This window comes from Trichosurus vulpecula, chromosome 7 (genome assembly GCF_011100635.1).
Source record: "Trichosurus vulpecula isolate mTriVul1 chromosome 7, mTriVul1.pri, whole genome shotgun sequence".
Classification (NCBI taxonomy): Eukaryota; Metazoa; Chordata; class Mammalia; order Diprotodontia; family Phalangeridae; genus Trichosurus; species Trichosurus vulpecula.
In genome coordinates, this window is record NC_050579.1 from 170,542,853 (window position 1) to 170,570,739 (window position 27,887).

A 27,887-nucleotide genomic window follows, 5' to 3' on the forward strand; every position below is an offset into this window, starting at 1 on the left:
GGAAACCCAGAGAGTCTTCCACTACTAGATTGTTTTTTTTTGACTAGATAAAAGAGGACATTCTCTGCCTCATTTCTTACCTAGCCTTACTCACTGAATGGGTGTTGCCTCAGTCAAACTGAAACCTAGGAAACATCTTAGCTTAAAAAGAACAAGGTCTCCCACTGCGTCTAGGGCCATCTCCAGTCATCCTGATCTATATCTTGTCACTGGACCCAGATGGCTTTGGAGGAGAGAGTGAGGCTGGTGATTTTGTATAGCCCTGCCTCACTTAAATCCAATTCACGTGAAGGTCATAATATCACCTTCCCAATGTCATGGTCCTCTTTGAGAATGAATAACAATGAAACAACAACAACAACAAACTTCTATACCAATAATCTACTTCCTCTCTTAGTGTATTCCACGGAATTGTGGTTGGTGATTGTGTTAATCTGAGTTCCTAAGTCATTCCAAATTATTTGTCCTTTACAATATTTTTGTCATCATATAAATTGTTCTCCTGGTTCTGTTCACTTTGCATCAGTTCATACAAATGTCCCCAGATTTCTTTGGAACCATCCTTTTATCATTTCTTGAAGCACAGTAGTATTCTATTACATTCTTATGCTTGTCTAGCCATTCCCCGTTGATGGGTATTCTTTCAGTTTCCAATTCTTTGCTACCACAAAGGAGCTGCTATAAATATAGTTGTACATAGAAGTCCTTTTCCTTTTCCCTTGATATCTTTGGGGTATAAACCTAGTATCTGTATTGCTGGGTCAATGGGCATGCACAATTTAATAGCTCTTCGAGCATAGCCATTTGTTTTCAGAAGAAATCTGAAACAGAAGTTCTGAGAGCTCTGTCTGACAGATGAGTATGGTACCTGAAACTTCAATTTGAAGAGAGCCAGTCACTTTTATAAGCTGACAGTGAAAATGTATTACCAGCTTGTTTTAAAACCCTGAATAATTTTTTTTCCAAATAACTTTCTATCTTCTTTCCAACACGAGCCCTTACCCCTCCATCCACCCACTGAACAAAGAAAAAAACTATCACTGAGCTTCCTTGTTGTGAGACAAGCATTTTTTTTTTGCTTACTTCATGGAAAGATAGGGTGATTTTAGACAGATTGCTAGAGGTTTTGGATATTTATTGAGTTCCTTCAATCTAAGGATAGACCCAATGCAAAATGAAGTTTAATTTAGACTATGTATGTAGTCAAGCTGGGGCAGTTAGGTGGTGCACCGGATAGAGTGCCAAGCCTAGAGTCAGGAAGACCTGAGTTCAAATTCCGGCCTCAGACACTTACTAGCTAGCTGTGTGACCCAGGGCAAGTCACTTACTTGACATCAAAGTAAGGTAAAAGTCACTATATACTACCAGGTTCATCAGATCATAGATTTAGAGCTGGAAAGGACCTTTGAGATTATTTAGTCCAACCTCTTCCTTTTACAGATATTACATTTATAGATGAAGAAACGGAGGCACAGGGAGGTAAAATGACTTGCCCAAGGTCACATAGGGATCAGTGTATTAGTATCCCTCTTTTCCACCATGATCAGTATGAACCCACTGTTCTGTGGGGGCTGCTCAGAACACTAAACATACCTGGTATGTCTATGATTTCATTTTTTTTTCGAAGGTCCTCAGTGTTATGATTTCTTTGAAAGTCTGTTCATAATAGTGACTTTTACCCTACCCTATATGTCGTAAGAGTAGGTCTTTGTTCAATGCTCCCTCTTTATTTTTGGCTGCATCTCTCATAAATTTATATATTACTTTGTGTTGTTATTTTTGCATGTTTCACTTTTAAGATAGAAGCTCCAAGAAGATAGGACAGTTTCTTATTGAAACCTGTCTTCTTCAGTGGCTAACATAGTATTCTACACACAGTAGGTACTTACTAAACATTTGTTGGATTGGATGGGATTTGAATAAATTCATTCTTTTTTCTTTTTCTCAAGTAAAAATATGGTTCTGTAAAAAAATTGGATCTTATTTCATTTTTTAGGGAAAAGTGTTCCCCTTGGATTTGATCTTCCAGAGCAAGTCATATGGTCCATTGGAGTGACCTCCTTCCCTGTGTGAGGGCTGTCACAAAAAGCTGTGTGTGGTTCAGTAGGGTTGTTGTGAGGCTCAGATGAGATAATAGGTCTAAAGTACTTTGTGAACTTTATATCAATACTTATCATTCATTATTATTGTGTTGTTATTTTAAATTAAACATTTTTATTAGAAATAGAATATTAAACATTATTGAACAACCAACTATTTACAATTAGGTTATTAAGTCCACTCTTTCCATCTGTGAGATAATCTGCCCCATAATTTAGATATGAGTAATACCTTCATTTTCTTGAAGGACTTGCGCATTTAATTAATGTATCTTATTAGCACAATGGCTCCCTTAGCCAAGATCATAGACTTTAAGATGCATTAGTTTAGAGCAGGAAGGTACCTTGAGGTTATCTAGTCCAACCATTTTAGAGATGAGGCCCAGAGAAGTTAAGTGACTTTCTAAGATCACAGATAGCAAATAGTAAAGTCAGGTTTTGAAGCCAGGCCCTCTGGCTCCAAATGCAGCACTCTTTCCATTGTATCACACACTTTCCATGTTTGTTTTTTAATCAGACAGAAGTTGAAGGTGTTTTTATTAATATTTTCATTTTCTTTTTCCATTCACTTGCTTAGAACTATTTTGATGGAAAGCTTTCCCCTCAAGGGAAAATGCCTTGGATTGAATACAATCAGGAAAAAGTATCTGGCACAGAATTCATCATTGACTTTTTGGAAGAAAAACTTGGAGTGAACTTAAATAAAAACCTTGGCCCCCATGAAAGAGCAGTGTCCCGAGCTGTGACCAAGATGGTGGAGGAGCACTTCTATTGGTAAGTTTGCCTTAGGAAAAGGAGATGTGTCTGGTGAGTAGCAGATTTAGGGTGAGTCAAGAAAGGTAGCTTCCTAGTGTCCTCCAAAGGAATATGTTCAGTGCTTGCCTGTTTCCATTTCTAGACATGCTCCAGCCCCTTGAAAAGTTTCCTACATATGAATTTGGGAGGGGAAATCTATGATTTGATTAGGACCTGAACTTCTTACTCAAAAAAACGGGAATAGGCTGAGGTAATAGAAGGACTTCATGAAATTAGCCTAATGACAGCTCAGGAATATAATGCTCCAGGCTGAAGGAATTATGCTTCATTAGACCATTAGAGGATTCATGAAGCAATTTGAAGACTCCAAATGAAGGAACAGTGGTGCATCAGATGATGTATCAATATACCTCTGACACTTATTACCTGTGTAACCTTGGATAGTTTCTTAATCTCTCTTGGCTTTGGTTTCTCTATTGGTAAAATGAGGACTTTGGACATGATGGCCTCTGAGGTTCCTTCTAGCTCTAAATCTATTATCCCATTAATCCTATGACTATATGAATTGAAGGCATACATCATTTTACATCTTAATAATGATTTTTGCTGGGATGATTTTAATTACTATTCTTTGTTGCAGAATTAATGTTTCCTTCTTGAGTACCTTAGAGTCTCCCACTTCTTGTTTTTCCATCAAAAGATAATGCTTATCAATTACCTTTGTGCTACCCTGAGGGCTGTGCTGAATTCTCTACAGTGTAAATTAAATTGATATGGTTTACACATTTATTTCTTGTTTTTCACTCCTTTCCCTTAAATCTTTTTTTTTATGAGAATGTCTTGGCCTTTTTTTGACTCCCTACTTAGAATTGGAAGCTTTTTTTTTTTAAAAGCAAACTCATTTTTTCTAGGGACATAGCAATAAAAAGACGTTTGGCTTGTTTGGCATTAAATGCAATTCCTGTAATAACAATGATAATAACCAACATTTATATGGTGCCTACTATGTGCCAATCACTGTGCTAAGCATTTACAATTATTACTTCATTTGCTACAACAAGCTGGGGAGGTAGGTGCTGTTATTATCCCCGTTTTAAAGATGAGGAAACTGAGACCAAGGTTAAGTGATTTGCCCAAGGTCACACAACAGTTTCTGAGGCTGGATTGAAACTCAGGTCCTCTTGACTCTAGGACTAGGTCACAATGAAGCATATATCCTATGTGATAGTCCCAAAGAATTACCTAGGGTGGGAATCTGTTCCTTTTCTTGTTATTTTAGGCTTGGGATGGTGAACTGCTTCTTCATTCTATTTTTCTGTAGTCTTTGTGGTATGATCTATTCATCTGCCTCTTGGGATCGAAGGCTTTTTACTTTTTAAAATACCCATTCTTTTGAATTTTTCTATTTTTACTTCTGCCATCCTTTCCTCTTGGGTTGACTTGAGGCTATCTCCCCTGAGAGGCACAGATGTGGGGCTGGTTTCTGAGTTGCTGGTTTAGAGAATGGAAGGGGGAGGCTGATTGAATTGCCAGTGGGAAGATTAGAAAGATTTTCAGAAGTCATTTAAATGCCCCAAATGTTACTCTTCCAATAAAAGGGGTGAAGAGGCCAGGAGGACAAGACCAAGTTGGGGGAGGAGGAGATACAGATAGACAAAGGGTTTTTTCACTGAACAAATGTTCTGGGCATGCAAACAACTGGGACAGACTTCAGTAAAAAAGCAGTGTTTCCCTTGTGACTGGGCTTCCTCATTAACATTTATGTGACTTCTGGGAAAGTCCCATGGAATATATCTGCCTTACTGACCTCCCAGACACAAGTTTAGGCTTCTTTCAGAGCATTCCTCTCCCATTTCCAAGGGGAACCTCAATGCAGTTTGGGAAAATGACTGACAAGTCCGTTGATGGATAACTTTGTCTTCTCGGATGCCTAAAAAATGGTCCCCAGTGAATACTAGATAATTCTCACTTCTGATAGGTATCTAACAATACTGGTGTTTGGCTGAAGAGGAAAAGTAGCTACTCCCTCTCTCTGTCCCCCAACTTTGTGGAGATGGGGCCACTCTGTTCCTAACACCTTCAGGCATGGCTTTCTCTCTAGTCAGTGTTTTAGGATCCCTCTTTGGGGGCTGAATTCCTTTCAACCTGAAGTGCAAATGGAATCTTGGAGAGGTGAGTTGCCCAAGACCATTGCCTCAGAAAGGGACTTCTGTTTCCATTTACCAAGCCTTTTTTTCCCATCACATACTTGGCTTGTTCATACGCAGGAGAATCCTGCATTTGTTGTGATCTTTGTTTAAAAGCAGTTTAATAATATGCTGTAGGAGAGGCTGTGTGGTGTAAGTGGATAGAGGGCTCATTGCAAAGCCAGGAAAACCTCAGATACATGCAGTCTGTGTGACCCTGGGCTAGTCACCTTTAGTGCTCTAAGCAACTCTAAGACTATTAATTTTCAGGGAACGCACTGACCTGCATATTGGTAGAGGGAGTTTCCTCATCTGGAAGTTCCCTATAATAATGAAAGCATAGGCTAGGTCCCTATTTCTAAATATATGCTATCATTACAAATCTCTTTGATCGTCTCAATTCCTTCACCCACTAGAAATCCTAGCAATTGGAAAGGGAATCTTCTCTCTCTGTGTAGCCAATCATAGTCTCTTTCTCTCTAAAATGCTTCTTAGCAAATCAAATACATAAGATACGGTATTAATGCATTGGGTTAATCAGAGTTCTGTCTTCCTGCTGGCTTTTAGAGATTGTTGTTGTTGAGTTGTTTTCAGTGACATCTGACTCTTCATGATCTCATTTGGGGTTTTCTTGGCAAAGATACTGGAGTGGTTTGCCATTCCTTCTCCAGTTCATTTTACAGATGAGGAAACTGAGGCAAACTGAGGGTTAAGTGACTTGCCCAGGTTCGCACAGCTATTAAGTGTCTGAGGCCAGATTTGAACTCAGGGAGATGAGTCTTTTTGATTCCAGGCCCCATACTCTATCCACTGTACCGCCTAGGTAGAGAGAAATTCAAATTAGACTTTAAAGAAACAGAGATAAATTTTGAAATGGAGAGAGCAAAGTCTTATCATCGCCGTTCTCTGCAAATAGGGCTAGCTCTGGCTCCTGGTGGTCCCTTATAATTCAGCCTTAGTCTTCTCTCTTTTGGTTTCATCTCTGCTTAGGGCAGCAGCAATGCTGAGTTCATACAGCCAGCATGCCATTCTCCCATCCTTTCTTGTCTTTTTAGCCAATAGTCATTCTGTGGTTTAAGCCACTGTGAGGCTGTGGCAGGGCCTGATAGCCATTCTTCTGACTCTGCATATCATTGAAGTTATGATTCCTCTTCTTTTGTTTCTTCGGGCTTCTCACTACTACCTCTTAGCAGGCTTCTATTTTCCCTGAGGTGTCTCAGAAAAGATGCTCTTGCTCTTCCCTTCTCCCTTCAGGAGAAGCTGAGCATTCAGCTATTGGTTCACCACTCTTCAAGGTTCAAGCAGAGAGTCACTGAGCAAACACTGGTTAAATATATGTATATTTTTGAGGTGTGACTTGTGATTTCATTGACATAGGACACTCCCAGTAAGGAAACGCATGCTATGAGGGCAGATTGATACCTGCTCTTCAACTTGTATTTTTGAGAAGTTGCCTAGGACAGAGAAGTTATAGCCAGTATGTATCAGATAGCCAGTATGTATCAGAAATAAAACTTGAGCCCAGATCTTGACTCTGAGCTGCGGGTCAATTCTGCCCACTATGTCCCAGTTTATCCTTTCCTGACTTTGATATATCTCAGTGATAATTTGGAACATTTTACAATGGAAATAAGAGTTTTCTTTGATCTGTGCTTGACCAGAGAATAACACTGGAGTACAGGTCACCTCTTCCTTAGAGATAGTGGAAAGTTGGGTGACCCCTAGATGAAAGCCAAAACTGATTTTAGCATCCATATTATTTGCCTGGTTTTAAGTTTAGCTTCTGATCCCCCATGGAAGGGGGTATCCTCACAGGTATCCTCATGAAGCACCTTGCAGTGGGATAGTAGCAAAATAAAGTCTTCTTTTCAGCCCCCCCCCCCAATTTACTCTTTTGTTTGGATGGCAGTAGTTGCACCTGTTTTTTTTACTTTAAAAAATAATTCAGAAAGCTTAATTGGATGTTTTCCATTAAACAATACAACTCAACTTTTTTGTGTATTTGTTTCTCATGAGGGAATTATTTTGAGGGAGAACATCCTTTTTTGAGTATTCTGAAAAATCACTTTTGCCAACAGGCTCTGGGGACACTGAGCAAAGACTTTTTTGTTTATTAAAAATCATGAAGAAAAGAGGGACAGTTCTCAACATAAAGTGTATTATTTACCTTACAGGCTTTCTTGCAATTAAAATTTATTATTACATATTTTAAATCTTCTCATGTTCTGCTATGTACATGACATGCTTTTTTTCTTTCTTTGTATTTAAGTTCCAATATTTAAGTTTTTAAAAAATCATGAACATAGCTGGTCCCAGGAGCTAGGAAACCACTGGCAGGATCATTTAAGCTGAGGGGAGGGCTTCACCCTCCCCTATTCTTTTTCTGTTCTTGGATACATGCCCAAATAGACTTAGTGACAGAGTCATAAAAAAACAGGAGCTGAGTTTAGGGCCATTCTCTTCCTGTGAGGCTATAATAGTCATTCTCCCTTCCTGTAATCCCACAGTGGGCATTTCCCTTCCATTAGTGAATTATAACTATGTGTACTCTCCTCAGCGGGGTAAAAATCCAGCCCAGTGATTCTAAGGACCAGAATGTGCTGGAGGCCATGAAATTAGCCTTATAATAAAATATTGCTGAATTCTGTAAAGCTAAAATATGAGGCTATGTGTACTCTCACAAAATGAAAGAGAAAATTGAAGCAGCTATCCAGAAAATGATGTTAAGTCCTCCTCTCAGTTTTGCTTTAATTATTTGCCTATTTCCAGTTAAAGTGTCCTTTTTGGGGCACCAAAGTCATAGAGTAGAAGAAGTCAATGGGTGTAATGGATGTCAAGCTAGTCTTAAATCTAGAAAGAGTGGGTTCCAGTCCATCTGTCACAAACTGGTTCCATGACTCTGTTCAAGTCACTTAGCCTCTCAGGGCTGTAGGCAGTTCTCTAAGACTAAAAGTTGTAGAGAAGGTGCTGACTTGCATTGGTGGAGAAGCTCCCTCATCTGGGAGTTCCTTATATCAATAAAATCACAGGCCTAGTATCCATTTACATATTCTGGTCTTGAATTTCTGAAGAACATGTTGCTCATATACCTTATATAGGAATAATCATCCTTATCCCAAATACCACAAATAAATTTTGACCCTAATAAGGCTAGCTACGTGTGTCCCTTCAGGATTCTAGGGGCACCCCTGAGGGGTTAGGATGCCTTTCTGATGTTTATTGGCTTGAGCTCACACTCCTGTTCTCCTCACTATTAACTGCCAGTGGTTGGTCTTCCTATATCATTTAGCCAATTAGCATCAAGTAGATTTTACAAAGGGATAACAGAAGGGCTATCTCTAGTCTGATTTATATCTTGCCCTTGGACCCAGATGGCTGCTGAGAAGAGAGTGAGGCTGGTGACTTTATATAGCCCTCCCTCACTTAAATCCAATTCACTTGCAAGTCATGGCATCATCTTCCTGATATCATGGTCCTCTTTGAGAACAAAGGATGAGCAGAAGTACAAATTCTCTGAACTCTCCCTTTTATCGCATTAATTCCCAGGAAGATTAGCTTTAAGATTAAAGCAGTTGAAAAAACACTTTTGCTCTATCGAGTTCACTTCTAAATATGGCATAGCTGCTAGTACAGTCCTGTCTTCAGGAACCTGAAGTGTCAGGGGTCCCTTAGGTCACTCCCTCAGTGCAGTGCTGGTATATCTCCCTTCTGAGTTTCTAGCAAAATCCAGAATGTCCTTTGAATCCTGGGCCCCTAGTGGCTAGCCATTCCTACCTTTTGAAGCACATAAGATCATAGCTATGGGAAAGAACAAATGCAAAGAGGCAAAAACCAATAAAACAGGCAAGCAAACAAAAGACAGAGGCCCATATTCATGGCCACAGGTGCAGGTGAGAGCAGAAGTTATTATTCCTGCCTCTCTCAAAAACAGCTAGGCTACATACTCTTGGTTTTGTGGTGGGAGAAATCTCCCACCTGGAAACCCACAACAATTCATCCTTCTTGTTCACCACCAGGGAATGAAAAGGGCCTAGGTGCTCCCTTTGGCCGTCTTTTGTATGCACTCCCCATTCTAGTTAAGCGCCCAGTGAGAAGACCATCTCTTCACCATGTGATGAGTGTACTGGAAACAGAATACTTGGGCATGATCCAAAGCCCATGTTGAGAATTGCATCCAACAGAGCCTACTGTGTGTGCTCGTAAAGACTGGCCAATCTCTGTTACACTATACTTTATATAACATAATTTAGGACTTTGTTATTATTCAGTCATTTTCAGTTGCATCTGATTCTTCATGACCCCTTTTGGGATTTTCTTGGCAAAGATACTAGAGTGGTTTGTGATTTCCCCTTCCAGCTCATTTTACAGATGAGGAAACTGAAGCAAACAGGGTTAAGTGAGAGAGGTGAAGCGACTTATCCACGGACACGCAGCTAGTAAGTGTCTGAGATGGGATTTGAACTCATGTCTTCCTGACTCCAGCTCCAGTTATCTATCCACTCTGCCACCTAACTGCCTCAGACTACAAAGTGACAGGTTTTTCAATGTAACACACTCTATATGAACATACTGACTTCTTAAATAAACCATTGGGAACTTTAAGAGTATCAAAGGCATGATCAGGTGTGAAATACACTACTGCCAGACTATATTCACACTATTTCTCATCTTTTAAAGAAAAATCAACTTTTGAACTGTGAATTCTAATTATGTAGATTATGTACTGGTGATGATGGTGCTGTTAGTGAAATAAATTCCTCAGGGCCTTCAAATGTGGAAAAGGTCCTTTTTATAAACCAAATGGACAAGCCCTGATTATATCTCTATTGACTATGTCTCTTTTTTTCCTCAGTTTTCCCTTTTTCTCATCCTTTGCTATATTTAGGGTTCACTGTGCCATAAGCTATGTGAAATGATAATGGAGTTACTCTCTAGCCGTTAAGATCCTTGTTGTTTAGTTGTTTTCCATCATGTCCAACTTTTCATGGCCCCATTTGGGGTTTTCTTGACAAACATACTGGAGTGGTTTGTCATTTCCTTCTCCAGTTCATTTTATAGATGAGGAAACTGAGACAAAGAGGATTAAGTGACTTGCCCAGGGTCACCTAGCTGCCCCAAAGTAAGATCTTACTCTCTACGAAATGACAGTATCCAAATGAACCCACTAAACAAAACCATTCCTTGGTCTGCTTTTTATTCTGTTCTTTTGTGAGAAGTAGTATGGTGTAGCAGATAGAAGATTGTCCTTAGAGCCCAGAAGAAGTGGGTTCAAGCCCTGCTTCTGATAAGGAATAGCTTTGTGACCCATGGTGAGTCACTTAACCTCTCCATGTCCCAGGCAGCTCTCTGAGTTACAAATCAATTGGTGACTAGCAGCTTCTATTGTCAGTTCCCTACACTGCTGAAATCACAAGGCCAGGCCAAAAAAAAAAAAACAACCCATCAAAACCCCACCAATTTTGTTAAGAGGTAATAGAAAAAGCATCAGGTTTGATGTTTATCTTTATTTCCTTCAAGTAATTTAAGCGCCTTCCTTCATTCCGTGGTGGTCTCTTAACCTTTCTCTTTTGAATCCTGGAGGGAATTAAGTCCTCTATCTCTGGCCTCTTTTCTCTGGACTAATCAGAAACATCAGTAAAGTTCAGGAAAATGAGAGTCTCAGCTTCCTGAAATAGGCTCACAAGATGATACATGATGTTAATTGCTTAGCCAACATTAGTTTACAAACTGGCCCTCACTGTCATCCCCAGTCAATAATTCCAGAGTACTATGGGCTATTTGCCCAGCAAGAAGTGTCAAGAACATTGGTTTCCAGAGGAGACGTGGCGGAAGCAAACTCTCTCCCCATCCCTAATCCCCAGGTTATTTCTCTTCTTCATGTCTTATGCTTTAAAAATACGTTAGCCCGAAGTAGGAATGTTTGGGAATTTATTCAACTGAAGCTTCTTTGTGTATGATACTCCTAGGGAGTAAATAGAGGCCAGGGAAGCCGTATGGTACAAAGAAAGAGTGTAAGATTTGGAGGTAAAGGCCTCAGATATGAACTTAATTCTGTGACTTAGTATGTGTGTGACCTTGGGCAAGTCACTTAACTTTTCTGGGGGCCTCAGTCCCTTACCTATAAAATGAGATAGTTGAACTAGATTGCTTCCAAGGCCGCCTCTCTCAGATCTTGTGAACGTAAATTAATTTGTTCTAAGATACCAGAGTTCCATTAGTTAAATTACCTTTTGTAAGAAATCAACTCCCATCAGCTGTTGCTAGTGCTATAGGTGGTAGTCCTTCTACTCTGAAAGAATCAGTTTACTTCGCATGAATGACCTTTAATCTCATTGTAATTCTTTTGCCTGTCATTAGATCAAGCTCTTGTAGAATGAATTAATATGTCTTGGTGATAGATAATAAACAATAGTGTATTGAATTATTGTTAAAAAACGACATCTTTTTCACATTGTCATTGTCAGTCGCATTTGAATTTTAAATTTTATCCTGTAGTTTCTTTAAACAGAACACAAATTAAACATGAGTGCCCCGGAGAAGAGCATTTTCTATGAACTCCTAAAGGAACAACCCAAATAATTAACTTACATGCCTCTTAGGTTCATATTGGCTGTAGCACACTAGAAAGCAAACGATTATTGCTGCTGCTAATATTGATAGCCAGCATTTATATAGCAGTTGCTATGCGCTAGGCACTGTGTGCTTTACAATTATTAATAAAGTGCTTTACAATTATTATCTCATTTGATTATCACAACAGCTCTGGGAGGTAGGTGCTATTATCATCTCCATCTTACAGATGAGGAAATAGAGGCAAAGGTTAAATCACTTGCCCAGGTTCACACAGCTAGTAAATGTCTAACGCTGGACAAATGAATCTATGAAATGAAAAAATTCCCTCTATATACCAGATATATACAGGTGAGTTTCATTAAGAGAATGGGACTATCACAAATCCTATAAAATTATTACTATTATTTTTGGGGGGAGAGGTTTCTATAGTAAAAAAAAAATCCCCAAAGCAGGAGTGGAAGCAGAAAGCATATAGAATAGAGAGGCAAGGAGGCCTAATTGCGCAGGTTTTGTAGAATGGTGCCGTGGCCTATCTATAGAACTTTTTTTTTAAAATATTTTTTTATTTTTATTTTTAGTTTACAACACACAGTTCTATATAGTTTTGAGTTCCAGATTTTCTCCCCTCCCTCTCCCCTCCCTCCCCAAGATGGCATGGAATCTCATATAACTACCACGTATAACTTAAGTTCTCATTGAATTAGTCAAGTTGTGGAGAAGAATTATGACCAATGGAATGAATCATGAGAAAGAAGAAACAGAACCAAAAAAGAAAAAAACAAAAGCCAAAAACAAAAACAAAAGAGAAGAAAAAAAGGCAAGCATGTAGTGTGCCTCAATCTGCATTCAAACTTCACAGTTCTTTCTCTGGGTGTAGATAGCATTCTCCATCGTGAGTCCTTTGGAGTTGTGCCTGCACCTTGTGTTGCTGAGAAGAACGAAGTCTGTCAGGATTGGTCCTCACAGAATCCATCTATCTGTGGTTGTGTACAATGTTCTCCTGGCTCTGCTCTGCTCACTCAGCATTATGTCGTGTAGGTTTTTCCAGGTTGTTATGAAGTCCGTATCATCCCCATTTCTTATGACACAATAGTATTCCATTACCTTCATATATCACAGCTTGTTCAGCCATTCCCCAATTGATGGGCATCCCTTTGATTTCCAATTCTTGGCTACCACAAAAAGAGCCACTATAAATAATTTTAGGAGTAAAGGCTGATACTATAAGTAATTTGGGACAGCAAGGAATAGTTTACTTATCAGATTTATGGAAAAGAAAAGAATTCATGACCCAACAAGAGATAGAGAGCATTACAAAATGCAAAATGGATAATTTTGATTATGTTAAATTGAAATGTTTTTGTACAAAAAAAGCCAGTGCAATAAAAATTAGGAGGGAAGCGGAAAATTGGGAGAAAATCTTTACAACTAGTGTCTCTGATAAAGGCCTCATTTCTAAAATATACAGGGAACTGAGCCAAATATATAGGAATACAGGCCATTCCTCAATTGAGAAATGGTCAAAGGATATGAACCGGCAGTTTTCAGAAGAAGAAATTAAAGCTATCTATAGGCATATGAAAAAATTCTCTGGATCACTACTGATTAGAGAAATGCAAATCAAAACAACTCTTAGATACCACATCTCTCTTGTCGGATTGGCTAAAATAACAAAACAGGAAAATGACAAATGCTGGAGAGGATGTGGGAAAATTGGAACATTGTTACATTGCTGGTGGAGTTGTGAGATGATCCAGCCATTTTGCAGAGTAATTTGGAACTACGCCCAAACGGCCACAGGAATGTTCATACCCTTTGACCCAGCACTACCACTTCTAGGGTTGTATCCCAAAGAAATCACACAAGCGGGAAAAGGACCCGTATCTATAGAGCTTTTTAAAGCGACATGTAAATGTGATTTGTTATTGTTATTGTCTGTGAATACAAAATTGTTCAGCATTTGGTCATTGTCAGTCGCATTTGAATTTCTAATTTTATCCTGTAGTCTCTTAAGTCTGGAACTTTGGAATAGATTGTATGCCATGGGGGACACTGGCCCAGGACTGCTGAACATGGCATGCCCACATTAGAGAAGGTGCTGTGCTCTATGAGCAAAGCAGAATTGCAAAAGCTCAAGAGAAATGCAAGATTTGCAAACTTAGAGAATCCACCTCAGATATTCATATGAACTATTTGTGCCCAACCTGTGGTAGAACATTCCAAGCTTGTATAGGTCTGACCAGCTACAGTCGGACACACTGAAATTTGACTCTAACATAGTGAAGTCATTTTGATCCTCTTTGAGAATGAAGGACAACAACCAGACCAGTCCCATTGCATTCATAAAGTTGTTTTCTCTAGAATTCAATAAGTTCTTCAAGAATCATTGGCAAATGTCTCTGGAGAAGCATTTTATATTTGACACTCTCATTAACTTACTTCTGCATCCTTCTAGGACATTAGCTTATTGCCAGTGGGTGGACAATCTCCATGAGACACAGAAGATGCTTTCTCTTAGTGGTCCCTTTAGTGACCTACTCAAGTGGATTCTCTGTCACCTAACGAAAGGCATTGTGAAGCGAGAAATGTACGGCCATGGCATCGGTCGCTTCTCTGAGGAAGAAATCTACATGCTGATGGAGAAGGACATGCGATCTTTAGCGGGGCTTTTAGGTAATGTACAATGCCTTTTATGTTATGCAGTATTTTTTATTTGGTGTCAGTTTTTTGGGGGGTATTTCTTTCCTTTATGAGTCACATTGTGTTATCACTATTTTATTTAACTGGAATATTATAACTAGGATGGGATGTGGCGCTTTTCTTCAGGTGCTGAAATTTAGAGAGATGTTAATAGCATTTGTACTTTTTCAGCAGGTAAAAATAACTGAACTTAGCACCTAGTTAGCCAGAATAATTAGTTAAAATAAGAAGATTGTATGTTCTGAGAATAGTTCCACAGACTTTGCCAGATTACCAAAGGGGTCCATGATATAGAAATTCCTCTTGAGCTAGGGCATAGCTCCCAGAGTGTTATTTCAGCTCTTAATAAAGGAATTACGTGCATAAATTCCCCTGCCTTTTATAATTTATGAGTCTTTCCTTGGCTGGCTTTTCTTTTCTCCATTGTCTGGTGCACACCATAGAAGAGCACTTAATAATAGTTTCAACAAATAACCAAAGGCCAATATTTGGATTAGAAAATGTTATTCTACCTTATTTAGGTAAGACACAAGGACAGGGAACAGCAAGTTCATTGGGTTAGGCCTTGGATAAATATGATCTGCTTAAAGGGGCCTTGTATATGATATCAGGTGGTCTACAACCTTATGAATCTTCTAGAGGTAGTTGGAAGCCAGCATTTTCCTAATAATAAAGAACTATTGGGACATTAATGAATAGATGAATATGTAGGTAATGAGTTCTTCAATGGACATTTTTTATAGGATCAATTTTAATTAGGCCTGAGGAGAACCAGAGTGAAGCCTTGTGGAGAAGCCGTGTAATCTCAATATTGGTCAGTACTCAATTAGTTGATGGCTTAAATCACACCTAACACTTCATCTTTCCTCTTAGTCTCCTAATAATGTTAGTTAGCATTTAAATAGTGTTTTAAGGTTTGCAAAGTGCTTTACTAATGTCTGATTTTATACTCACAATAATCCTGAGAGATAATGTGCTATGTAATAATAATAATTACTCCTATTTTACAGTTGAAGAATGTGAGTCAGAGGTTAACTGACTTGCCTAGGGTCACACAGTGAGTGTCTAAGGCTTGATTTGAACTTGGATCTTTTTGACTTTCTGAGATAGAAAAGGAGCTAAAAGTGACAAAATAAACTTAGGATCACAGATTTAGTACAGAAGGGACCTTAAAGACCACCTAGTCCAATTTCCTTATTTTAAAGTTGAAAAAACCAAGGTCTTGGAAGGCTGAGTGACTTGCCCAAGGTTCTGGAGGTAATAAATGCCAGATGTGGGATTGAACCCAGGTCCTGTAACTTCAGAGCCAGCACCCTTTCCAATGTACCACTTTTCATAGTTGACTCAGATCCTCAAGGAAAGTGATTATTAGTGGTTTCTTTTCCTTTTTCAAGGGAAATTAAGGGTCATCTTTGAGAAAATTCCTGCTCCCATTGAAGGAAGAGGTAGACTTTGTAGACCTTGTTAGTGACTTGGCTAAGACTTTGTGTAAGTGACACAAAGGGCAATAGAGGAATGTCTATTGTGTATAAGTGACTACAGCCTACTTGCAAAGATGACTTGATCACTTGAACATAATAGAGTTGAATGGGTGTTGGATTTGGAGCCTGAGGTCAGGTCCCAGCCATGCTATTTAATACCTTAGTCATCTTGAGCAAGTTGCTGAACTTCTCTGGGCCTCAGTTTACTCATCTGTAAAATGGAAGTGGACTAGATGGCCTCTGAGGGCTCTTCCCACTCTCAGTCCACCATTCTGATTCTAAGTGGTTTGGAAGCATCATTAAGGAAGTGTATTATTGTAAATGAAGGTGGACTGGTCATACATTGAGAATGAGGTGTGATAGAAGACAGCCTAAATGTTGTACTGGTACCCACCAAATGTTAAAGATGTAGAGGATGGCCTCTAATGTATTGGATAAGTCCTTCGGGGAGTATTGAGGGGAGGCACAGACAAGAATCATAGGGATGAGAAGGTGTGAATAGAAATGGATGGTGATCTATGTTAGTGGAGAGAATACTCTCCCTGAAATATTAAAGACTTGAGTAAAAGTCAAAAAACAAATGTCAGGTGGGGAGTTCCTCCATGGGAGGACACCTCTCAAACCTCAGATCTGGTGGTGAATTCAGCAGTGACAGAAAATATCTGGAGCAAAAGGTCACAAGCTCCCTTGATTTTGTTCATAGGCAATTTGTTCATACATGTAGAGCTGAGGGGAGCATTGGAGGTCATTGTGTCCAATTCTGTTATCTAACAGAGGAGGAAACTGAAGCTAAGAAAGGTTAAATTACTTGTCCAAGGTCTTACAGTGGTCAAGCTGGGCCTTGAACCCAGTTCCTCTTACTTCCAGTCCTATTCTCCATTGTACTACATAAATGTGGGTCATAAATGTTGGACTTCATGATTTGTGTATAGCAGAGAGCTCTGGGTGTGCAAAGGGGCCAGTGAAGCTAGGGAGAGAGTGTTTGAGAAAGAAAGGGAATGAGCCAGACTAGAAGAAAGTTGGAGTTGGGGAAGAGAGCAGAATATATGGTTTATAAGAAAGTAAGTTGACAGATTCAGGGCCGTAAGAGACCTTAGAGCAGGGGTTCTTACTATTTTTTTTTTGGTCATAGCTCCCTTTGGTCTGGTGAAACCTATAGATCCTTTCTTGGAATGTTTTTAAGTGCATAAAATAAAATATATAGGATCACAGAGGAAATCAATGAGTCATTGGTTGTTTTGGTCATAGCTCTTTTTGGTCTGGTGAAGCCTATAGACCCTTTCTTGGAATGTTTTTAAGTGTATAAAATAAAATATATAGGATTACAGAGGAAACCAATGAGAGATGATTATTTCTCTCTTGTATTAATAACTAATTATTGAATAAGGACCAAGGTTTTTTACCCTTTTCTACTTCCTCATCCAGAAATAAACTAGTGTGGGAAAATTTTGCTCAAAGACTTACCCAGGTAGGAACTAATTAGACAGCAAAAGAAATTCTAAATTTGGGCTAATGGAAGGGTTCCTGCTCATTGTGTTTGCTCAGACAGGTCTGGGAAAATGTAGATTCTTCCTTTTATTAGACAGGTAATATGGAAATTGATGTCTCTTTAATGAAGACTTGGGTGATCCAAGTCACATACCCCCAAGACCCTCATTAGATGAGCCCACATCTCATTATAATATTCATTTTCCCGTTAATTGTTAACCAGAGTTGACTGCCACTCTCAGGAATACCTACCCTTCCTAGAGCATATAAACTGTGAGCCTGCCACTATGAGCATTCCAGAGTGTCACTGACCTCTTTTTATTAATAAACATGCTAGCCTTATTAATAAAATGATTAAATTACCCAGAAACTATATCTCTTGAACTTTTAAAATGTCACATCAATTGTATTTAGATACAATTATTAAAATATGAACAAGAAACAAGTTTACAGACCTCAGGTTAAGGGCCTTTGCCTTAGAAGCCAACTCCCTCATTTTATGTATGAGGAAATTAAGACAGTGAATTAATATTTAAGGGAAGATTTGAACTAAGGACTTTGTGATTCCCAGTATAATGTTCTATCCACTTCAATACCTTTGTAGCTGATACTGAAAAAGACATGATTGTATCATTTTACACTGTAATGGTGGCCTATAGGAAACAAAAGTTTCTAGTTTATGATTTTCCCTCAAGGCTTGCATATTGCAGTGTGTCCCAAAAGTCTTAGGTCAGGGGCAACTAGGTGGCCTAGTAGATAGAGCACCAGCCCTTTAGTCAGGAGGATCTGATTTCAAATGTGGCCTTAGATATTGCTAGTTGTGTGACCTTGGGCAAGTCATTTAACCCCAATTGCCTTGAAAAAAAAGTCTTAGGACAATTTTGAGCTTTAACAGTTATTAAAACTTAAAATAAAAAAAATCACTTAAAATTTCACTCTTATTCAGGTGTTTAAAATTACCCTAAGACTTTTGAGATTCCCTGTATATATATAATTAAAAGGCAGTAGTTTTTTTTTTTTACCATGAGATAACTTCTGATTAAAACAATGTCAACATTTTTTCTCCAAGTACACAGATGTCTTTGACTAATGACTTGTTACTTTGTTAAGTTTCTGCACAAGGGTTATAATTATAGGATTTCAGATAGGGGTATGCTGGAGCCAGCTCCAACTGGCCTGAGCTGATTGTTAAATTTTCAGTGTGAACATTTACACCTTGGAAATCAGCAAACTACAAATCAAGTAGGCCTGATTTGAACTCAGGTCCTCCTGACTCCAGGGCCGGTGCTCCACCGCACCACCTAGCTACCCTATAAAATGTTCTGAAAGGATTTTATTTCTCCTTTGAAGATGTGAGGACATCTTCATTCTAGAAAAAGGTTGAAAAGAGGGTCTTGCTGATAGATAAGCATAGCCAGGATGCTCTCTTAAGGTAAGGCTATTGAAAGGAAGTGAGGCAGTTAAGCCCCATAGTGCAGAGAGCCCCAGGCCTGGAGTCAGGAAGACTCATCTTCCTGAGTTCAAATCTGCCCTCAGACATTTACTAGCTGTGTGATCCTGGGCAAGTCATTTAACCCTCTTTGCCTCAGTTTCCTCATTTGTAAAATGAGCTGGAGAAGGAAACGGCAAAGTACTCCAGTATCTTTGCCAAGAAAACCCCAAATGGGGTCACGAGGAGTTGAATATGACTGAAAAATGACTGAGTAGCGGCACTGAAAGGAAGAATACTCCTCCTTTGCCCCAACTTTCTCTTAAGCTGTGACACGCTGTCGGTGCAGGGCTGAGCGGACCAGGTAGGCAGAGCGACCCCTTGGGTGGCAGAAGGATAAAGGGAAGTTCTGGGGAAACAGATGGGCTCGGCCTCTCTCTCATCTTGCCAGTGTTGACAATAGGTCCGAGACCCATTTCTTATTAGAGGCACCGTGAACGAGCGGCTAGGGTGCTGGACTTGGGGTCAGGAAGGCCTGGGTTCAGGTCCCATCTCTGGCATTTGCTAGCTGTGCAATGCTGGGCTAGTTGCTTAATCTTTCCGTGTCTGTTTCTTCCTTTATAAAATGAGTCCGACTCGTGGCTTTCCAGTGCTAAACCTATGATTCTATGGACCCGGCAATAGGGAGTCTTTGACAAAGAAGTGTTTACCTTTCTTGTTGCCATTAGCTTATCTCAGATGTCAAATGCTTTTTTTTTCTAGATGGGCAAAGATGTCAGGAAAGGGGATGTGCGGGTACTTTTCTTAGCTCTTTAGGGGCTCCCTTTAAATGAAGGTTAAGTTTTGAGCCAGAACCATGACTCTGTGAGTGGACCCCATGTGAGAAAGCACAAACCCAGGAGATGTATTTTTGTTGATTCACGTGTCAAACCTTATCACCCGAAGTGTTGTTTTTGTGAGTAGCATTGGGTCAGAATTATACTCTGAGAATTTGAAAGCTGAAAACAAGAAAGGATATATTGTTTTCCTGTTGTGGTTGGTCAGTCGTTTTCAGTCATATCCAACTCTTCATAACTCCTTTTGGGATTTTCTTGGCAAAGATACTGGAGTGGTTTGCCACTTCCTTCTCTAGCTCACTTTACAGATGAGGAGCTGAGGCAAACAGGGTGAAGTGACTTGCCCAGGATTACATAGCTAGTAAGTGTCTGAGGTTGGATTCAAACTCATGAAGATGATTCTTCCTGATTCTAAGTCCAATGCCACCACCTAGCTGCCATTTTTCTGTTAGTTGATTTCAGACTTCACATGAGAGGTAGCATGATACAGTAGGCCAAGTGTGACCTGGAAGACATGGTCTCCAGTTCCAAAAAAATGGGATCTTGGTCGAGTCCCTTAAGCTCTGTGGGCCTCATTTGTGAAATGGTCCAAGCTTTCTGAACATGAGAATCAGGGAAAATATTTGAAAACCTGCTTTCAAAATAATCTATGCATGACACACTTTTATGTTTAATCTGCATCATTAGCATTTTCTCTATCACTTTCTTAAATCTAGATAGTCAACAAAACAAAAAATGAAGCCCTTGGTTTGTAACAGTTGCTGATTTCTGGGGCATAAATGCTCACACTGAGAATTTAACAATCGGTGAGTTCTTGTGAGCTGATTTGAGATGGCTCCAACATACTGCTAATGAGGATCCCTTTTTAATGTCAAAATATTTCTTGGACTACCATATGATGGTAGCTGGACGATTAGTATCAGTTGATTGAGAGAATACGTTATGAAGGAAAAACTACTATGAATTCTGTAATACTCACAAATACATTTTTATTTTATTACTCATCATCAGCTGGATGAAATCAGCCTTTAACCTGTGGATGGCTGGAGCTGAACAGAGCAGGCTAGAGACAGAAGAGTAAGGAATCTAACAGAAATTTATTATCAAAGTGAGGGAGACGACTTGCAAGCAAGGACACGTGTGCCAGGCCTCACCCCTAGTGGGGTGGCGTCCCACTTTAGTGTGGCCAAATCTCAATACTCATACCATTGGCTCCTTAGTGAGCTGTAGCCCTGATGATGAGGGGTAACCACGACGACGTGACAAGTTTGAATCAAAGCAGGGCTTCATGTCCAGAACATGGATATGGCAGGTGCTTATCTGAGCTCAGGTAACACCTGGTGCTGATCAAGGCAGTACAATAATTATGTGAAACAGTTCTGGGATTTTGCGGTGGCTGAGATCATCCAGAGGGTGAGTGCAAAGAATTGTTATGCCAAGCTCAAGGCACACCTTGCTCTGGAAAACAGGGTGTCTCCTAATATCTTGATATCATAGGAGTATCTATAAACATGGAAAATAGTAATATACATCGTGTGAAAAAATGAGACACTTTGTCTATAGAATGCTTATTTATCATGCTGATTTCACAGTCCTTTGGAATGATTCCACAATTTGTAGGTTGGGGAAAAGTAGACTACAAGATCTCAAAAGTCCTTGCAGCTCTAACATTCCATGGTTCTTTGGCTCTGTAATATAAAGAGGACTGTTTTCTAATTTCATAGTTAAATTTTACTTTCCTTAATCCATTCCATCTACATTACTTTTACTTGAAAAGGACTTTCTGAATGAAAAAATTTAACAGATCTGTTGTTCTAATCTGTGTATTAACCCTTTAAAAGGAAATCCTTATTATTTTTAAATAATATTTTTCCTAATTACAAGTAAAGATAATTTTTTAACATTCATTAAAAAGAGTTTTTTGAGTTTCAAATTTTCTCTCTTTTTTCCCCTTCTCCTGCCCCCCCAACTGCAATTTGATGTAGGTTATACATGAGCAATCATACAAAACATAGGAAATTCATTGTGTGTGTGTGTGTGTGTGTGTGTGTGTGTGTGTATGAATGGAGGCATCTAGGTATCGAAGTGGAGTATTGGAGCTTCAGTCAGGAAGGCCTGAGTTCAAATGTTACCTCAACTCTTTGCTTGCCAGGTATCCTTGGGCAAGTCACTTAACCTCCATCTATAATAATTAGCACCTACTTTCTAGGTTTATTCTGAGAATCAAATGGGATAATATATGGAAAGTGCTTTGCAAACTTTAAAGTGCTAAATAAATGCTAGCTAGCTATCATTAATTTGAGAAGAAAGCATAGACATTGTATAAAAGATAGAAGCAAAGATGGGGTTTAAAGCCCCCAAGCCATGGTACTTGCGTATTGTTGTTCTGGGTTGATTTTCCTTATTTTAAGACTTTCCCCGGAACAAAATGTCTTAAATTACTTAGTTTGCATTTCTCTATTGATACTCTATATTGCTCTTCTGTTCAATGCCTTGTATGATAAGATATTTCCAGGCTTATTTCTAGTTTTCCACAGCTTTTGATGTGGACTTCACTCAAAGGCCAGCGAACTGCAGATTTGGAAACAATTATTTTAATGATAGTGCTCTCTACCTTGCTTAGCTATATAGGTTCTTCCATTAATGACACTCACTTGGAAATGCCCAGAGAAGACACCTTGATTGTCTAAGCTGTCCCTCCATCAGTGAGTGGTTTGGAACTAGACTAACTTGCTGCCTCCCTCATTGCAACATAAAATTCTTGAGAGGGACGATTGTCTCATTCAGGGTATTTGTATCCTCAGCATATTGTATAGTGGCTAACTCAAAGTAGTGATTTGATAAAATGCTTGTTGATTTATTGACAGAATGTGTGAGAGGCACATTCGAACCCAACTAACAGGAGAAAGTGTGTCCTGAGCAGTTGGAGTACAGTGCATAGAATGACCACTCAAAATTTTAGGTTACAAAATATATTCTTTCCAAGAGAGGCGGCAGGGCATAGTGGACAGTGCTCGACTTGCAGCCAGGAACATTCAGGTTCAAATCCCACTTCTGACATTAGTCACTATGTTACCAGGGGCAAGTCACAATCTCTGTGGGTTTCAGTTTAACTGCACTTAAATCACACAGTTATTTAGAGGTTCAAATAATTTAATGCCTGCAAAATACTTTTCAAGCTTCAAAGTGCTACGTAAATGTCAGGGCTTTTTGGGGGGCAGGGGAGCAGTGAAAAAGACGAGAGTAGGATACTGTTACATAGTGGTTATAGCGCTAGACGTGGGGTCAGGATGACCTGGGTTTAGAATAACCCTTTTCGACATTTACCATGGGTAAGTCACAATTATTTAACCTTACTCTTCCTCAGTTTCCTCATTTGTAAAGTGGGGTTAATACATAAATTCTAGTTATTATTATTATTATTATTATTAATAGTAAATATCTATAATACTTACCTCACAGACTTATGAGGTTAAAGTGAAATACTGTATGTAAAACACTTTGCAAACTTTTAAAACCCTACATAAATATCGATTACTACTATGACAATGACAATGACAACGATCATTATTCATTCTATAAACTGATTCTCAGAACGCCCTTGCGAGGTATATAGGGCAGGTGTTATTTTATAGATGAGGAAATCGAGGCTCAGAGAAGGTTGTTTTAGAGATTTCTTTTTGTTTGCAGGAACAATCTTCTCAGTTTGGTATTTAATCCCTTTCACAATCTGCTCCATCCTATCCTTCCAGGCTAATGACATTTTACTACCTCTCACATACTCTCAGTCCTAGTCAAGCTAGGGCCTACTTGCTGTTCCCAGCACATGACATTCTATTTTTTATCTGTGTACCTTTTTGCAGGCTGTCCCCTAAGTCTGGCATGTTCATTCTTCCCAGCTCCCTTCTTAGCAGCTCAAGTAACACCTCCTACAAAAGGCTTTTCTTGATTTTTGATCCTTCCACAAACCCCTTGTTTAGTGTGCCACACCTTCTCCTGCCCATTATATTTTAAAATTATTTTATAAATAGGCAGCTTGGTATTATGAATACAGATAGAGAAGCCAGAAGACCTGGGTTTGAATCCTGTCACTCTGAAACATACTGGGTAAGTCACTTAACATTTAAGTTACAGAGAAGGTGCCTAACTGCATTGTTAGAGAGTCTCCCCACCTGGGACTTCCCTGTACCAGTGAAATCACAGATCTAGTGCCTTATCTCTATTCTCTATATTTATTAAATGGGGGGTGTGTGTATTGATCTTGAGAAAACAACTTCACATACTATTAAATTCATCTTTTTTGTTTGAGAGGATTATATGAGACCCCAGGCTTTAAGTGTTCCGTAGTGAAGATCTTGATTTCCTTTATTTACTAGTGGAAGTAGGGGTAATTGCCTTTTAAAAATCCTGACTGTGTTACTGTTTAGAAGCATAACATGAATATTACTATCCACCTTTTAATGTAGGGTATCATGTGAATGGATATGTTAAAAGTATTAGCTGCCTGCCACTGCTAATGGAAGGATAATGAATTAATGAGGAATAATTTATTAAGTATTTATTATTTGGAAATCATAAGGGCTGGGCACTGGGGATACAGAAAGAAAAGCAAGAACGTAGAGCTTCAAGTCACATTGAAAGATCCTTAGGTACCTAGGGGGCACAGTGGGCAGAGTGCTGAAAGTAGAGTCAGGAAAACCTGAGTTCAAATCAGGTCTTAGATACTAGATTTGTGATCCTGGGCAAGTCGTTTAACCACTGTCTGTTTCAGTTTCTTCAGCTGTAATGTGGAGGTAATAAATAATAGCACCTATCTCTCCGGGTTGTGGTGAGTCTCAAATGAGATAATATTTATAAAGCACTTAGTGCAGTGTCTGTCATATTGTAGGCTCTTAATAAATACTTGTTTTCTTCCTTTCAGTAACAAAGTGTTAATGTCATTTCCACTGATAAAACCATAATGGTTTGTGACCTTGAATCATTGGCATTGCTAAGAACTTTGAGAACAAGAACTTTCTCTTCTGGGTCTTCAGTAACTGTGGCCGGGATGATGGCTGTGAGGGCCAAACTGGAAGCAGGGACAGTAGTCGGGGGGGGGGGGTGCTGATACAGCTCCCAGGGCTCTTGAACCGGTTGGTGGCATTTGGTCAGTGACTGTTGTGTTGGTGGTGCCAGGGATGGTGGACACCTTTTCCACAAGGATTCCTCCCTTGGTGATGGCTCCTAAGGCTGAGCTGGATGCAGAACCAGTATTCTGAGGTGTTATTCCTGGGCTTCTTGGGTTCAGGGCCCTGGAGTTATAAAGGGAGACAGTTTTGCTCTCCTGGAACATACCACTTCCTTTCTGTCCTTCATGGTGTCTTGATGCTTTAGCTAGGTTGGCTTGCCCAGAATGCTAGGAAGAGACATGGCCTGGTATAGTGGATAGAGAGCTGGCTTCAGAGTCAGTAAGATGTGGGTTCAAATGTGCCTCTCACACATTCTGTCAATAAATCAACAAGCATTTATTAAATCACTACTCTGAGTTAGCCACTATACAGTATGCTGGGGATACAAATACCATCAATGCTAGGGATGCAAATACAATGAATAAAACAATCCTCCCTCTCAAGGATCTTATGTTGTAATGTGGGGAAACAGCAAGTAAATATATACATATACACAATAAATGCAAATGAGTTACAAAGTCGGAAGAAGGTGACTCCAGGACAATCCATCCCCTTCCTAGGAGGAGGGGTCCTGGGAACCTAGCTGAGTAGCCACATAGTAAAGGTGCTCAATTTAATCCTTAATGCAGATAATCCTCTGGCAAGAAGATAATCCTAGATGATAGAGTTAAATGATTTGGATCCTGGTGGCACTGGAGGATACTGGCATTGAGCCCAGGCCTTCAAGACCCTGCTGAGTTTGAACCCACTGGCTCCACAGTGCACTTCAGGGATGCTCTCTGCAAAGCCCTTGGCAGGGAAGATTGCCTTCCATGTTCATTAGTGCCATTAATATTAGTTAGAGCACGACATTTATTTCATTGATTTTAACAAAAACTCAACAAAAGCACTCTTCTGAGTTGCTGGAGAGCCAGAGAGCTCTATTTAACCACAGAGTGAGGGAGAGTCTTGACAGCTGTACTATAATCTTTACTCTGCTTACAGATTCCTTAACTTTCACCTCTGGTGGGAAATGAAATGGTTTTTCACTGTGTAGGCCTGTTTGCAGAACATCATCATTATTTTTTTTTATTCCAGGGTTTTAATTCCATGCACACACCTAAAAATTCAGAAATTGGTAACCATGTCTGGTTAATTAGCTTCTTTTTAAAAATTTTTTATTAAGATTTTTTTATTTTTAGTTTACAACACTCAGTTCTGCATGATCCTGAGTTCCAGATTTTCTTCCCCCCCTTCCCCAAGACGGCATGGAATCCGATATATCTTCTACATATAACTTCACATTGAACTTATTGACACAATTAATTAACTTCTTAATTTATGAACTAGGATCATGAGTTTTAGAGCCAAAAGGGACCTTAGAGGCCAACCCTCCTCATTTCTTTGTCTTTTTAAATTTCTTTAAATAGTATTCTATTTTTTCCAAATACATGCAAAGATAGTTTTCAACATTCATTTTTTAATAAGATTTTGAGTGCCAAATTTTTCTCCCTCCCTCCCCAAGATGGCAAACAATATGATATACAACCTCCTCATTTTGAAGGTGAGGAAACTGAGCCTCAGAGAAGTTAAGTGTCAAATAACAAGGTATAAATGACCAAAGCATTTATTAAGCACTTAATAAGCTAAGAAAGCACTGTGCTTAGTACTTAATACAAATAGAAAAGTAAGATTGTCCCTTCTCTCAAGGAGCTCATATTCCAAACACACGTGGAAGGTCTCAGCTGCAAGTCAGATGGAAAGATCTCGTGGTCCTTAGGGTACTTACAGCAACAAAGCAGGTGGTAATGCCTCTTCCTTAACCTCCCTTCTGTATGTGTTAAGTATAGGAGACCACAGAGTGAAAGAATGCAGTGTTCTGGTTGGAGACATTTGTGAAATTTAGATCATGTAGGCTGTTCTGAAGAGGCAGTAAATTTAATTGAGGAGGGGCTAAGTGTCCCAAAATATCAGGCTGTTTATTTGCTGTTTGCCCCTTTGTGAGTCTCATAGTGTAGCAGAGAGAATTAAAATGATTACAAAGGTCAGTGTGAACATATATAAGTACTCATGAAATTTAATGTTCCCTTATTTCGAATGAAATGAGGTCTATCTGTGAAGTTGAGGGGTCATGGGAAATGGATTTTTTTCCCCCTGATAATATATCCACATAGTAATGTACATTGAAAACTTAGAGTGGACCACAGTCTCTCACATGATAAGACCGAGGATGTTAGTGATTAAGATTTAGGAAAGAGTTGGAATTGTGTATGATTTAATGGCTAACGAATGAAATTAGAAGTCAAGCTTTTACCTTTACTCTTGAGTCCTTTATGGCCTCAGACTCCCTGAATGGTCTTGGTCTTGGAGAGGTACTTTTTGCTCTTCATTTACACTATTAGAAAAAGGATGGGAGTGGTGTCACTAGAATTGTTTATTAACCATATTGATATACCGACATAAGATTTGGTTTGTCAGTGGAAAACATTATTACTGATTTTTATTTTATAAGCTAATGGAAAAGAATTTAGGTCCTTGAAAAATCCGAGTCCATTTCTCATTGGCGTGTCCCTTCAATTCCCAATAATGGAAAGAATCTTCAGACTCACCCCTCTTCCCCCTTCCCCCAACATCTCCTTCGGTTGACTGAACTATTTTACCTGCCAATTAGAACACTTGGGACTGTAGCCAGAGGGCAGAAATGGAGCTTATGGAGGTTGCTGGAAGTGACCAGGCAGGAAAGAGATCTGAGAATTTATTTTTCTTTTTTTTTTTAATAACTGAGGATGACCTTTTTAATCATATATGCAAATGGTAGCATAGAATGTACAACAGAATCAGATCTTTAGGAGGGTAGATCAAATAGTCGTCCAGAATCCAGTAAAATGGTATATAGTCACTGAGGGTCAGTGTAAGCAAGATCCGTTAATATAACTTAGTCCAACTTGATGAAGCCGATGTCTTTTGCGTACTGCCGGAAGCACTGGCGGCACATGTTCAGGCCATACTTGCGGATCAGGCCATGCTGGTTCGAACAGACGCGGCACGACCGAGACCCCTGGCCGAATTTGCGAGGGTGACTCCAGTAGAGCTGCTGGTGACCCATGGCGCCACTAACAAGGACCGGAGACAAAAAGGCAGAATTTATTTTTCTAAGTACCTTCAGTTCTCTGGAAAGTTTTTCCCACTTTG

General features: G+C 39.4%; 2 protein-coding genes across 2 annotated transcripts in view; one reads left to right on the forward strand and one right to left on the reverse strand.

Annotated features, from left to right (window-relative positions):
• The window catches only part of FAXC (failed axon connections homolog, metaxin like GST domain containing), a 67,375-nt gene that overhangs the window by 18,289 nt on the left and 21,199 nt on the right, over window positions 1-27,887 (forward strand). The window contains exons 3-4 of the mRNA XM_036765727.1: window positions 2,677-2,873; window positions 14,070-14,287. Of these exons, the coding sequence (XP_036621622.1) occupies window positions 2,677-2,873; window positions 14,070-14,287 (415 nt within the window). The remainder of the gene's footprint in view (window positions 1-2,676; window positions 2,874-14,069; window positions 14,288-27,887) is intronic.
• LOC118855724 (40S ribosomal protein S29-like) lies at window positions 27,477-27,825 on the reverse strand. Its single transcript, XM_036765726.1, has one exon. The coding sequence runs from the start codon at window positions 27,799-27,801 to the stop codon at window positions 27,631-27,633; it is 171 nt and encodes a 56-aa protein (XP_036621621.1). The 5' UTR covers window positions 27,802-27,825; the 3' UTR covers window positions 27,477-27,630.

Bases quoted from the DNA above. Each gene is read 5' to 3' on its own strand.
- LOC118855724 (XM_036765726.1), bottom strand. From the start codon at position 27,801: ATGGGTCACCAGCAGCTCTACTGGAGTCACCCTCGCAAATTCGGCCAG.